Raw genomic sequence first — 12,870 nt, 5'->3', positions numbered from 1 at the left:
GGCTTATTCTCTGCTATTGTACTGGTAGTTTAGCACCAGATGGTTTTATTCCATGTTACTCAGTAAGCTTTGGATATATGAGTTGAAAAAGCTACAGTGTCATCAAGAAATTACCCAGGCCAATTGTCATATATCTTTTCCCTCCTTACTTCCTCCTTCCCTTATCTAACTATCCAACCATTCTTTTAGTAATTATTTCAACAGATGTTTATTGAGTTCTTGATGTGCAAGTGTATTAGTTCGTTCTCATGCTGCTATGAAGAAATACCCAAGACTGGGTAATTTATAAAGGAAAGAGGTTTAATTGACTCACAGTTCTGCATGGCTAGGGAGGCCTCAGGAAACTTGCAATCATGGCAGAAGGCACCTCTTCACAGGGTGGCAGGAGAGAGAATGAGAGCCAAGTGAAGGGGGGAAGCCCCTTATAAAACCACCAGATCTCATGAGAACTTACTATCATGAAAATAGCACGGCAGAAACTGCTTCCATGATTCAGCTACCTCCACTGGGTCCCTCCCACAACAAGTGGGGATTATGGGAACTAAAATTCAAGATGAGATTTGGGTGGGGACACAGCCAAACCATATCATTCTGCCCCTTCCCCTCCCAAATCTCATGTCCTCACATTTCGAAACACAATCATGCCTTTCCAACAGTCCCCCAAAGTCTCAACTCATCCCAGCATTAACCAAAAAGCCCAACTCCAAAGTCTCACCTGAGACAAAGGAAGTCCCTTCTGCCTATGAGCCTGTAAAATCAAAGGCAAGTTAGTTACTTTCTAGATACAATGGGAGTACAGGCATTGGGTAAATTCACCTTCCAAAGGGAGAAACTGGCCAAAACAAAGGGGCTATAGGCCCCATGCAAGTCTGAAACCCAATGGGGCAGTCATTAAACCTTAAAGTTCCAAAATGATCTCTTTTGACTCCACGTCTCACATCCAGGGCATGCTGATGCAAGAGGTAGGCTCCCATGGCCTTGGGCAGTTCCACCCCTGTGGCTTTGCAGGGTACAGTCCCCCTCCTGGCTGTTTTCGTGGGCCAGCGTTGAGTGTCTGTGGCTTTTCCAGGCACATGGTACAAGCTGTCATTGGATCTACCATTCTGGGGTCTGGAGGATGGTGACTGTCTTCTCATAGCTCCATTAGGCAGTGCCCCAGTGGGCATTCTGTGTGGGGGCTCCATTCTGCCCTGCCCTAGCAGAGGTTCTCCATGAGGGCTTTGCCCCTGCAGCAACCTTCTGCTTGGCCATCCAGGCATTTCCATACATCATCTGAAATCTAGGCAGGGGTTCCCCAACCTTAATTCTTGACTTCTGTGTACCTACAGGCCCCACACCCTGTGGAAGCTACCAAGGCTTGGGGCTTGCACCCTCCGAAGCAACCACTTGAGCTGTATGTTGTCCCCTTTTAGCCATGGTTGGAGTGGCTGCGACATAGGGCACCAAGTACCGAGGCTGCACACAGCAGGGGGGCCCTGGAGCCTGCCCTGGAAATCATTTTTCCTTCTTAGGCTTCTAGGCCTGTGATGGAAGGGGCTGCCATGAAGTTCTCTGACATGCCCTGGAGACATTTTCCCCATTGTCTTGCTGATTAACATTTGGCTCCTTGTTACTTATGCAAATTTCTGCAGCCAGCTTGAATTTCTCCCTAGAAAATGGGGTTTTCTTTTCTATTGCATCACCAGGCTACAAATTTTCCAAACTTTTGGAAAATTCACTTTGCTTCCTCTTCAAAGCTTTGCCACTTAGAAATTTCTTCTGCCAGATACCCTAAATCACCTCTCTCAAGTTCCAAGTTTTGCAGATCTCTGGGGCAGGGGCAAAATGCCACCAGTCTCTTTGCATAGCAAGAGTGACATTTACTCCAGTTCCCAACAAGTTCCCCATCTCCATCTGAGACCACCTCAGCCTGGACTTCATTGTCCATATCACTCTCAGCATTTTGGTCAAAGCCATTCAACAAGTCTATAGGAAGTTCCGAAATTTCCCACATTTGCTTGCCTTCTTCTGAGCCCTCCAAACTGTTCCAACTTCTGCCTGTTACCCAGTTCTAAAGCTGCTTCCACATTTTTGGGTATCTTTACAGCAGTGCCCCACTCTCTGCAGTACCAATTTACTGTGTTAGTCCATTATCACCCTGCTATGAAGAAATACCTGAGACTGAGTAAATTATAAAGGAAAGAGGTTTAATTGACTCACAGTTCCACATGGCTGGGGAGGCCTCAGGAAACTTAAAATCATGGTGAAAGGAATTTCTTCACTGGGCAGGAGGAGAGAGAAGGAGAGCCAAGTGAAGGGAGGAAGCCCCTTATAAAACCATCAGATCTTGTGAGTACTTACTATCATGAGATTAGCATGGGGGAAACGCCCTCCATGATTCAACTCAATTACCTTGGCCAAGTCCCTCCCACAACATGGGGATTATGGGAAGTAAAATACGAGATGGAATTTGGGAGGGGACATGGCCAAACCATATCAGCAAGATACCATGTAATATTGTTTGGATATTTGTTCCTTCCAAATCTCATGTTGATATGTAATTCCCAATGTTGGAGGTGGGGCCTGGTTGGTGGTCATCAGGGTGGATACCTCATGAATGGCTTGGGGCCCTTCTCATAGTAATGAGTGAGTCCTTCCTCTTATTTCATGCAAGAGCTGGTCGTTTAAAAGAGCCTAGCACCACCTCCCCTCTCTCTTGCTCCCTCTCTTGTCACGTGACATACCTGTTCCCCTTTGCCTTCTGCCATGAGTAAAAGCTTCCTTACCAGAAGAAGAACAGATACTGGTGCCATGCTTGTACAGCCTACAGAACCATGAACTAAATAAACCTCTATTTTTTAAATTAAATTACCCAATCTCAGGTATTCCTTTATAGCAATGCAAAATTGACAAATACACCATGTAAGACACATAGGTCAGAAAGGCTTGATGTACATTTGTTGAACTGATAAGTAATTTAAAAATGTAAAACAAATATCTATATTTAGCATGTATCAGTTATTGCTGTAAGTAATTTCCAAGTATTAACACATTTAGTACTCACAGAAATACCATGTGCTTTTTTTATTTTATAAAAATACAGAAGGTTTAAAAACCTGTTCAAGGTCACATGGTACTAAGTGACAGAGCCATAGCCAAAGCTCCAGTGTCTAGCTCTTACCAGCACTCTATGTTGCATCCATGCCCAACTCTGTTCACCCAAGTCTTCGTGCTAAGATTTAATTCTGTCTCATGGCTACAATTCAAATTGGACCCATCTTGGTGCCCTCACATTAGCAGGGAGTCTCTAAAAAATAAGTTGACCCAGCCAGGTGTGGTGGCTTACGCCTATAATCTGAGCACTTTGGGAGGCCAAGGCAGGTGGATCACAAGGTCAGGAGTTCAAGACCGGCCTGGCCAGCATGGTGAAACCCTGTCTCTACTAAAAATACAAAAATTAGCCGGGCATGGTGGCATGTGCCTATAATCCCAGCTACTCAGCAGGCTGAGGTAAGAGAATCACTTGACCCTGGGAGGTGGAGGTTGCAGTGAGCCAAGATTTCACCACTGCACTCCCGCCTGGGAAACACAGTGAGACTCCGTCTCAAAAAAAAAAGAAATGTTGACCCACGTATTGGAACTCTGAGGCCTGTGTGTAATCCCAGCTTTGGCTGACAACACAAACTCTGTATTTGGTGTTATCTTTGGACTCAAAATAACAAGTTTCAATCTTGTTGGGCCAGGCAGTTTCTCAGTGTTTCATTCCTTTTCTCACATAATTCCTGTCAAATACTCATCGAATGTTCCATGCTTTTTTTTTTTTTTTTTTTTTTTTGAGACAAGATCTCACTCTGTCATCTGGTCTGGAGTGCAGTGGCCCAAACATTGCTCATTGTAACCTTGAACTCCTGAGCTCAAATGATCTTCTTGGCTCAGCATCTTGAGTAGCTAGGATTACAGGTGTGTGCCACCAGGCCCAGCTAATTTTAAAAATTTTTCTGTAGAGACGAGCTCTCACTCTGTCATCTAGGCTGGAGCACAGTGGTGGAATCATAGCTCATTGTAACTTTGAACTCCTGGGCTCAAGTGATCTTCTCACCCCAGCCTCCTGAGTAGCTGAGACTGTAGGTGAACGCTACCATGTCCAGCTAATTTTTAATTTTTTTTTTGTAGGGATGGGGTCTTGCTATGTTGCCCAGGCTGGTATTGAACCCTTGGCCTCAAGCAGTGCTCCCAACTCAGTCTCCCAAAGTGCTGGCATTACAGGCATGAACTATTGGACCTGCTCCATCCTCTTATTCCTACAAATATCCAGTAACACCTGTAACTGAAATAGCAATCTTCAGCCTCAGATGTTAAACCCAATTAAATTGTAAGCAGAAACAGAGAAGAACAATGAACCAGTCAATATTAAAATATTTTAATCTCTGGGTTTATCAAATTCTGTTGAATTTGGATACTATAATATCAAAATAAAATAGTGAAGTAAGTTAATTCCTATAAGACTCCAAAAATGTCCAAGCTTTCAGAATTTACTGTCTGAATTAACCATCATTTCAGTTCTTCTACTATACCTCAGTGTTGACCTTGTTAGAAGGCACATTAAGGCTCTAAGCTTCTAACCTGAGAAAAGTGTCGAAGCTGTTGGTTAGGGACTAAAACGAAAACTTTCACGTTAGGCCAAAGGCTTTGTGATTTGTCAGCGAGACAAGCAGCTTCTGTCAAGGGCATTGCTCCTCCAATGGGGAGAACACTGCTGAGCCTCTAGATGTGTCTGTTAGTAATTTTAGACACGTCAAAGCCAAGAGCCAAAACCAGAGCCCCTGTCTGGTGATAATTTCCTGTGAATGAAAAGAAGCAAGTCACAATAATATATACAATATAATTTTATTTATCTAAAGTTCAGAACCAGATAAAACTAAATTATTTAAAGAAAACTGTAGGGGAGAAAAAGTAATATCCTTTTCTCATCTATCACAAGGTTCCTGGCTGATCTCCCTATAACAAAAGACAGATTAACAGGGTAACAGCATACAAATTTATTTAATGTAACTTTTATGTGACATGGGAGTCTTCAGAAATGAAGACTCAAAAACCCAGGGAAAACTTTATGGACAGTCAGGCGGAAGAATGGTTGGAGGACAAAGGGCTGTGATCTAATGGTAGTTAACGGCTTCAGATTCTTCTTGGCAAGACTCCTCTGGAGTGAACGTCTTATGACCTACTTTCAGGGGACATAGTCAGAGAATTTTTCTAATTACCTTCTTCAAAGAAGAGAGGTGGGAGGTGGTCAGAGAATGATCTTCCTGATTCTGGGGTTTTCTCAGTTTCCTTCTGCTTAAAATACTCAGTATGCTAAGGTACCATATTTTGGGGTGTCATGTTCTGAGCCTCGACGAAACAAGGGGAATGATGAACATATCCGGGGTAGTGATAAGTTTTGGGTAGTGGAAGAGAGGTGGTAAAATGAATAATTCTTTTTTTTTGAGACAGAGTCTCGCTCTGTCGCCCAGGCTGGAGTGCAGTGGCTTGGTCTCTGCTCACTGCAAGCTCCGCCTCCCGAGTTCACGCCATCCTCCTGCCTCAGCCTCCTGAGTAGCTGGGACTACAGGCGCCCCCCACAACACCCAGCTAATTTTTTGTATTTTTGGTAGAGACGGAGTTTCACCGTGTTATTCAGGATGGTCTCGATCTCCTGACCTCGTGATCTGCCCACCTTGGCCTCCCAAAGTGCTGGGATTACAAGCGTGAGCCACCGTGCCTGGCCTAAAATGAATACTTCTTAAAGCTGGGTAGTAGGTACATGTACATTCATTTGTAATCATTCTTTAACTGGAATGTACATGTTTAGTACATACTTATATAAGTGTGATATGTTTTATAAGGATAAAAGAACAGAAGAAATTTTACAGTTTGCCAAGGCTTTAATAGTAAAACAGCAAATAACACAATGAAACTAGAATAATATTGAAAAACCTCAGCATGAACTATTACTTTGTGTGGTTTTGTCTCTAGTGTATTTGCGCCCTTTTTGTCATCTGTCTTATAGGAGGAGCCTTCAGGCCTCCTAAGGTGGCAGTGTACCAAGGAAATTGATGTTCAGAAATTCCCTGTAAATTCAATTTCTCATTAATAAGCACTCAGGTATTTGCTAGGAGTGTCAACAGTTTTTTATACTTCTTGGGAAGGTCAATATACAGCCAGGGTCTCCTCATATTTCTGGAGGCCACAACATAAAAACCCTTGAGAGAATGACAAGAAGAGTTTCCTTAAGGACTAGATGGGGTCTTTTTACTGAAGGGTGGTATAGTAAGCAGTGGGGTTATGTGAACATTGAAGTTCAAGGGCATTGCCCCTTCAATGGGGAGACCATTGCTGAGCCTCTAGAATTGCAGAGATGTCTTCATGCAGTTATGATCTAATGTCTTTTACTTATGCTAAAGGGAATTTGAGCGGGTCTGTTGGTATCTTTCTCTCAATCACTATCCTCCTGTGACATCTGTGTGCTGACTATAACCAACTTCAAGTCCAGGGTTCAGTTATTTCTACTCTCCTTCACCATAGGAAGCTTGCCCTTGGGGTTTTAACTGATGCCTCATCTTAGGTCAAAGAAAGCAAATCAGGCCTTGAATTGTTGTGTTTGGAAGGTATAGTGCATTTAGGGTATTCTGGAGTATCAGTTGAGAGGAGACACCATTTGTGAAATATCAATGGCCAGATGAGGATATTTCTTTTTATTTTGTACATTATTAAGAAATGAATGTTTGGAGGTGTCTATTTTTTTTCTGTGGCAATCACAATAATGACAGATATATACATGGATAGGTAGATAGATACATTTACAATGACATAGTTATATAGACAGAAATAGATATAGTTATATAAACACAAATGGGATTATACTTTACATGTTGAGTTGTGATATCCTTTTTTTAAAACCTAACAGTGTATATCATGAATGTTTCCATGTAGTGAAATATTTCTCTGGATGTAGTAGAATATATGTAACAAAAACCACATTTTTGGACATCTAGATAGCTACAATTTTTTTTTTTTTGAGATGGAGTTTCGCTCTTGTTGCCCAGGGTGGAGTGCAACGGCATGATCTTGGCTCACCACAACCTCCGCCTCCTGGGTTCAAGTGATTCTCCTGCCTCAGTCTCCCGAATAGCTAGGACTACAGGCATGCAACAGCATGCCTGGCTAATCTTGTATTTTTAGTAGAGACAGAGTTTCTCCATGTTGGTCAGGCTGGTCTCAAACTCCTGACCTCAAGTGATCTGCCTACTTTGGTCTCCCAAAGTGCTGGGATTACAGATGTGAGCTACCGTGCCTGGAGATTGCTACAAAATTTTAACCACTATAAATAGTATTGAAATAAACATCTTTGTAAAAATACATTTGTGCATATTCATGATTATTTACTTAGGACAAATTCCAAGTGAAATTTCCTTTTTAGTATCAAATGATTTTATTATAAATCTGAAGCCATTTATTGACCACTCACTTTTCTAAATAACACAAACATGAGAATAAACTAAACACACCCAAGACCCACTAGCCCTTGCAGGACAGGAAGAGGCCCTGGACAGACAGCCTGCAAATGTTTTTGCTTACACCTGATGTCCAAGCTTCCTCACACATTCTAGGGTTCCATGTTTTGTCATCTCTTACAAGGGAAAGGGAAGTAGGTAGAAGAATTCATGTGCAAGAAGGTCATAACAACCTTCAACCATCAAGCTATCTGATGCTAATGGTTTGTACATTCTAGTTTGCAACTCTGAGAAATAATGTCAAATAAGCACTGTCAAATCCCTACTCCCAGCTACCCCTTAAATTCCCATTATTCTTTGAAATTATCTTTGGGACTGGTTATGTTCTTTCATTGTAGGTTTTGTGTATTCCAGAGCACAAACCCAAAATCCACGTGCAGTCTCCATGTTCAAGTATAAAAGTTTGTCTCAGGACAACCTCAGGTTGCTGCAGTGTCTCTTTATCTCTCTGTAGTGTCTACTGAGCGTTGTGCCTTTGGACAGGCTGGTCAAATGGCAGCACAACGAAGGGGACAACACAGTCAACTTCCCCAAAGTCAGACTCTCTCCCAGTTCAAACTGGACACTGCCCACAGTCAAGGCTGAAATACTGAAATCAGGGAGACCTTGGCCTATCTTCATTCTGAAGTTGCAGTCTTATGTAACCATGTAACCGAAGCTACTTCTTCACCATTAATTTAAATGGAGCTTTCGAAAAGGGTGGGACATATTCTTGGGAAGCGCCCTGATATGGAGGGCTGGAGGGTCCTGGTCTTTGGGCTCTGGAGGGGGCACTGGCACCATTGCTGTCTTCTGGGCCCCCAGGATCTCGTGAGTTGCTCGTTCCACTGGTGGCCTGGGGATGTGGTTTAGTTCTGGATCCATCACCTAAGAAAGAACCCTGTCAAATCCAGCTTTCAACGTCCCTGCCTGAAAAACGCTCTGCCTCAGGCCACTTCGCAATCAGTTTTTGCGCATCGTAGGATTCCATTCCTGCTTGTCCAGGTGTACGGACACCGAATGCTCGGCCTTCTGCCTTGATTTTGGTAAGCTGGCTTGGGGTCTATGGGGGCCACGCAGCACCGGCGGAAGCTGCCAAACGGGCCCCCGGCTCCTGAGCTGCTCCAGGATGAGCGGCGGGTCCCCGGGAGGCAGCGCCGGGATCATGGTGCCTGCATGGTCCGGGTCTCGCCCATCGAGGGAGACCAAATACGACTTCTCCGGGACAGAGGGCTTGGTGCGTGTAGAGGTGGCGGCGCGGGCAGCAGAGGAGGAGGCCAACATCTCACCGGGCTTGTGTTTTCATCTGGGTTTCTCTATCCCGGGGCTCCTGCGGATCACTGCAGGGCCGTGGGCGCCGCGTGCAGCGCGGAGCATGCGCAGGCCCCTCGGGGTTGAGGCGTGACCCGAACGCTTGACTCCGGGGCTCCGGGCTCCCTGCGGCCTTCGATGAAGGCTAGTCTGTTCCATCTGGCCTGGCCTTTGTGTAGCTGAGGCAAATCACTGCTGTCCTGGAGGCTTCTTTCCCCCTTGTAACAGATACTTTTTTTTCATGAAAAGCTTTTAAAATTGACAATTAGAACGAAGAGAGTTTGTGAAAGAAGCTTGAGAAAAGTGCAAGTTAATATTCAATAAATTCAATAATTTGTACATAGTTTTTGCACCTTTTCAGTTAACGATAGTAAATTAGACAATCGTAAAATATAGCTTAAACAAATCAGAAGCGGTGTGACAATGGATTTGTGTTTTGTAGGAAAAAACGTTTTTTACGTGAGAGTTATTCAGTGGCCTTAGAACCGGCAAACCACCTGCCACGAAACAATGAAAGATGAGACAAAGATAGTTTCGGGATTCACTTGAGATGAGGTCAAAACAAGATTATTTGTCTAGGGTACATAGCCTGCACTCTACAAGGAAAAGACACACTGATAAGATCAGCTAATTGGAAACAATATAAATCCCCTATACAGTGAATGAAGACCGTGTGAGAAATGAAGTTTCCAGAGCCGCAGAGCCTCCTTGCAACCTTTTGCACTGGAGATCTGGCCACCAAGCGGCACACACAGTTAAGTTCTTGGGAATGTTATCTGAGTCCGAGTTCTGCCTCAATATGTTGATTCCCTCTCTGAAGTTCTCTTAGGTGTTTATGTCTCCTATGGCCACACGGTTGGAAATCTTTCTCTTTCTTCCCATCAAGTCTTATCTATGACTTTTCTCTCCCACAGATCCATGACACTGTGTTGTTATTAAATGCATAACTTTTAGTGTATTTACCAAAGTAAATTAAAAATAATGATAGATTCATGACACTAATGATTTTACTAAATGCAAAGCCCAAGATGAATGTTTTAGAATGAGAAAAATGAATAAATATGTTCATAATAAAACTTTATTGAGGTAATAACTTAATAATTTGCTTTGTCACTAGGAGGGATTAAAGTTAACTGTCCTCCTGGTAATAACTTTGTACCATTCTCTCATGCACTTCTAATTTATAGCTTGCAGTATCAGACAATGAGGGTAGCCAGGAATACTTACTACTGTAAACTTACCCAGTGTCATGTTGTATGCAGCTTGATCCAAATTTTCCACAGTCTTTTTTCTTTTCTTTTTTTTTTTTAGACAGGGTCTTGCTTTGTTGCCCAGGCTGGAGTGCAGTGGTGCAATCTCAGCTCACTGCAGCCTCGACCTCCCATGCTCAAGCGATCCTCCTGCCTCAGCCTTCCAAGTAACTAGAATTATAGGTACACACCACCATGCCCGGCTAATTTTTTTTTTTTTTTTTTTTTTTTTGGAGACAGGGTTTCGCCATGTTGGCCAAGCTAATCTCAAACTCCTGAGCTCCAGCAATCCTCCTGCTGCAGGCATGAGCCACAGTGCTAAGCCAACAATGTTTGCTTTTTAATTCAACGTCTGGTGTATTGCAAATACTTTTCCAAAGTTCTTTTCAGAGCTACCTTCACTTCCTTATTTTTCAGGCTATAGATGAGGGGATTCAGCATGGGAGTGAGTATAGTATACTGCACAGAGAAGATCAACTCTATGGGGGAACCTGAGTTTGGCATGAGATGGCGGAGCAAAGCTGAGCCATAGTAAAGTATCAATGCAGTGAGGTGGGCAGAGCAGGTGAAGGCCTCGCTTCTGCCCGAGGTAGAGCTGATGCTTAGGATGGTAGAGATTATACGGGTGTAGGATAAGAAGACCAAAAGGAAGGTTCCCAGCCCATGCAGGAGAGTGGAGCAGAGCAAGGCGATGAGGTTTCTGGAGATATCAGAGCAGGACAGGGGGAGGAGAGATGGCATCTCACAGCTGTAGTGGTGAATGATTTTGGCTTCACAAAAGACCATGTTTACAGCTGGGAGGACATTGATGAGTGCGTCCAGAAAGCCCAGTCCCCATGAGCCCCACACAAGGTGCTTATACAGTTGTTTACCCATGATCTGTCCATAAAGCAGTGGGCGGCAGATGGCAGCATAGTGGTCATAGGCCATTCCTGAGAGAAGGCAGGCTTCAGTCCCTGCAGTGACAAACACAAAGAAGACCTGAGCCAGGCAGCCCTCTACTGAAATGGTTTTCCTTTGTGACAGGAGGTTCTCCAGCATCTTGGGCACAATGACTGAAGAGAAGCAGAGATCAACAAAAGAGAGGTGACTCAGCAAGAAATACATGGGCGTGTGGAGACGAGAATCAGCCCTGATCACCAGCAGCAGCATCAGGTTCCCCGTTATGGTCAGGAGGTAAATCCCCAGGAACAGCACAAAGAGCAGAGCCTGGATGTGGGGGTTGGCAGACAGCCCAAGGAGGAGGAACTTGGTGATGGTGCTGTGGTTCCCCAAGGCCATTTACAAAGGCCTAGAAATAATATGGAAAATCATAGCAGCCAAGTAAAGACTACTCCAGACAGTTTTCTCATGGTACTGATTCTCTTTTCATATCAGTCACGTGGAACATAAAAATGATTGAGGTGTAGTCTTTGCTCTTTAAATGATCCACTGAAGAACAGGAATGTGAAAACAAGAAATTGTAACAGTGTAATTAATATGAAGAGAGCTCAAATTTTGATTTACATACGGGTCAGTAATAATGCATTGAGGAAATTTGAACAAATTTTTAAAGAAAGCATATGATTGACCAGGTGTGGTGGCTCATGCCTGTAATCCCAGCACTTTGGGAGACTGAGGCAGGTGGATCACCTGAGGTCGGGGGTTCAAGACCAGCCTGACCAACATGGAAAAACCCCATCTCTACTAAAAATACAAAATTAGCCTGGTGTGGTGGTGCATGCCTGTAATCCCAGCTACTTGGGAGGCTGAGGCAGGAGAATCACTTGAACCCGGGAGGTGGAGGTTGTGGTGAGCCAAGATCGTGCCATTGCACTCCAACCTTGGCAACAAGAGCAAAACTCAGTCTCAAAAAAAAAAAAAAAAAAAAGAAAGAAAGAAAGCATATAATTGACCAAGGAAAATAAATATCAAAGAGACAATTAATTGGCATGAAGAATGTGTTCAAACACTCAGGACTGAGAAAAAATCAAGTCATGTTCAGTAAAACATGGGTAGTTCTGAAAAGCTAATGCTTAGAGTATAATTGAGCCACACAGATCAGTGGCTAAGTGGACTCCTGTGTCACACTACGTTCACATTCCAGCTGTACTATTAATTAGCTATATGACTTGTACAAGATATACAAAGCTCTGTACCTCAATTTCTTAGTATATAAAATACATATAATAGTGCTATGTAATGTTTTGAGGATTAAACATGAGATTATATATAAAGCACTTCAAACTACCTACTCCTAACTGTTCATTGACATTTGTAACTATTAAAATTATTTATTAAGGTTGTGAGTCTAGACGAAACTCAGATAAATTCTCCTATAGGGTAAAACACTATAAAAAATCAAAGTTGTTTCTGCTAATGCTGCTGTTGTTATTCTTACTTTGTGACTTTATTAAGAAAATCACATTGCAATCATTACTGGTAGAAGCCCACTCCTGCTCACTAACTCAATTAGAAGAAAAACAGGAGGTGAGGAATTATTTTGGAGTGGAGGCTGTTTTTTTTTTTTTTTTTTTGGGTGGGGGGAGGTAAGCCACTTTGCAGTTACTGTGGATGCTGTCATTCAGAAAGGAGGGTATGTAATTCCTCCTAATAGGTATTGCTACCAGCCTCCAGACATGACAAGTGGGAGAGAAGTTGTTTGGGACTCATGTAGACAACTAGGGGAATCTTTGATATAATTACTGGGGAAGATGTGTATCCCAGGAATGCCTGGAATCTCTGGAAAAGTAAGTGAGAGGAAGACTTGAAAGGATTTCATGAGACGGGAATACATGAGTGGGTATATAGGCTGTAGC

General features: G+C 43.2%; 1 protein-coding gene across 1 annotated transcript; it reads right to left on the bottom strand.

Annotated features, from left to right (window-relative positions):
* Nucleotides 1–10,105: 10,105 nt before the first annotated feature.
* LOC102116883 (olfactory receptor 8S1) lies at nucleotides 10,106–11,570 on the bottom strand. The gene has a single exon (XM_005572740.4). It carries the CDS (start codon nucleotides 11,351–11,353, stop codon nucleotides 10,418–10,420), a length of 936 nt encoding a protein of 311 aa, XP_005572797.3. The 5' UTR covers nucleotides 11,354–11,570; the 3' UTR covers nucleotides 10,106–10,417.
* Between the last annotated feature and the right edge of the window lie 1,300 nt (nucleotides 11,571–12,870).

The sequence above is a fragment of the Macaca fascicularis genome, chromosome 11 (genome assembly GCF_037993035.2).
Source record: "Macaca fascicularis isolate 582-1 chromosome 11, T2T-MFA8v1.1".
NCBI lineage: Eukaryota > Metazoa > Chordata > Mammalia > Primates > Cercopithecidae > Macaca > Macaca fascicularis.
This window is presented reverse-complemented; position numbering and strand designations above follow the sequence as displayed.

Excerpts from the sequence above, each read along its gene's own strand:
- LOC102116883 (XM_005572740.4), bottom strand. The coding sequence starts at position 11,353 with ATGGCCTTGGGGAACCACAGCACCATCACCAAGTTCCTCCTCCTTGGG.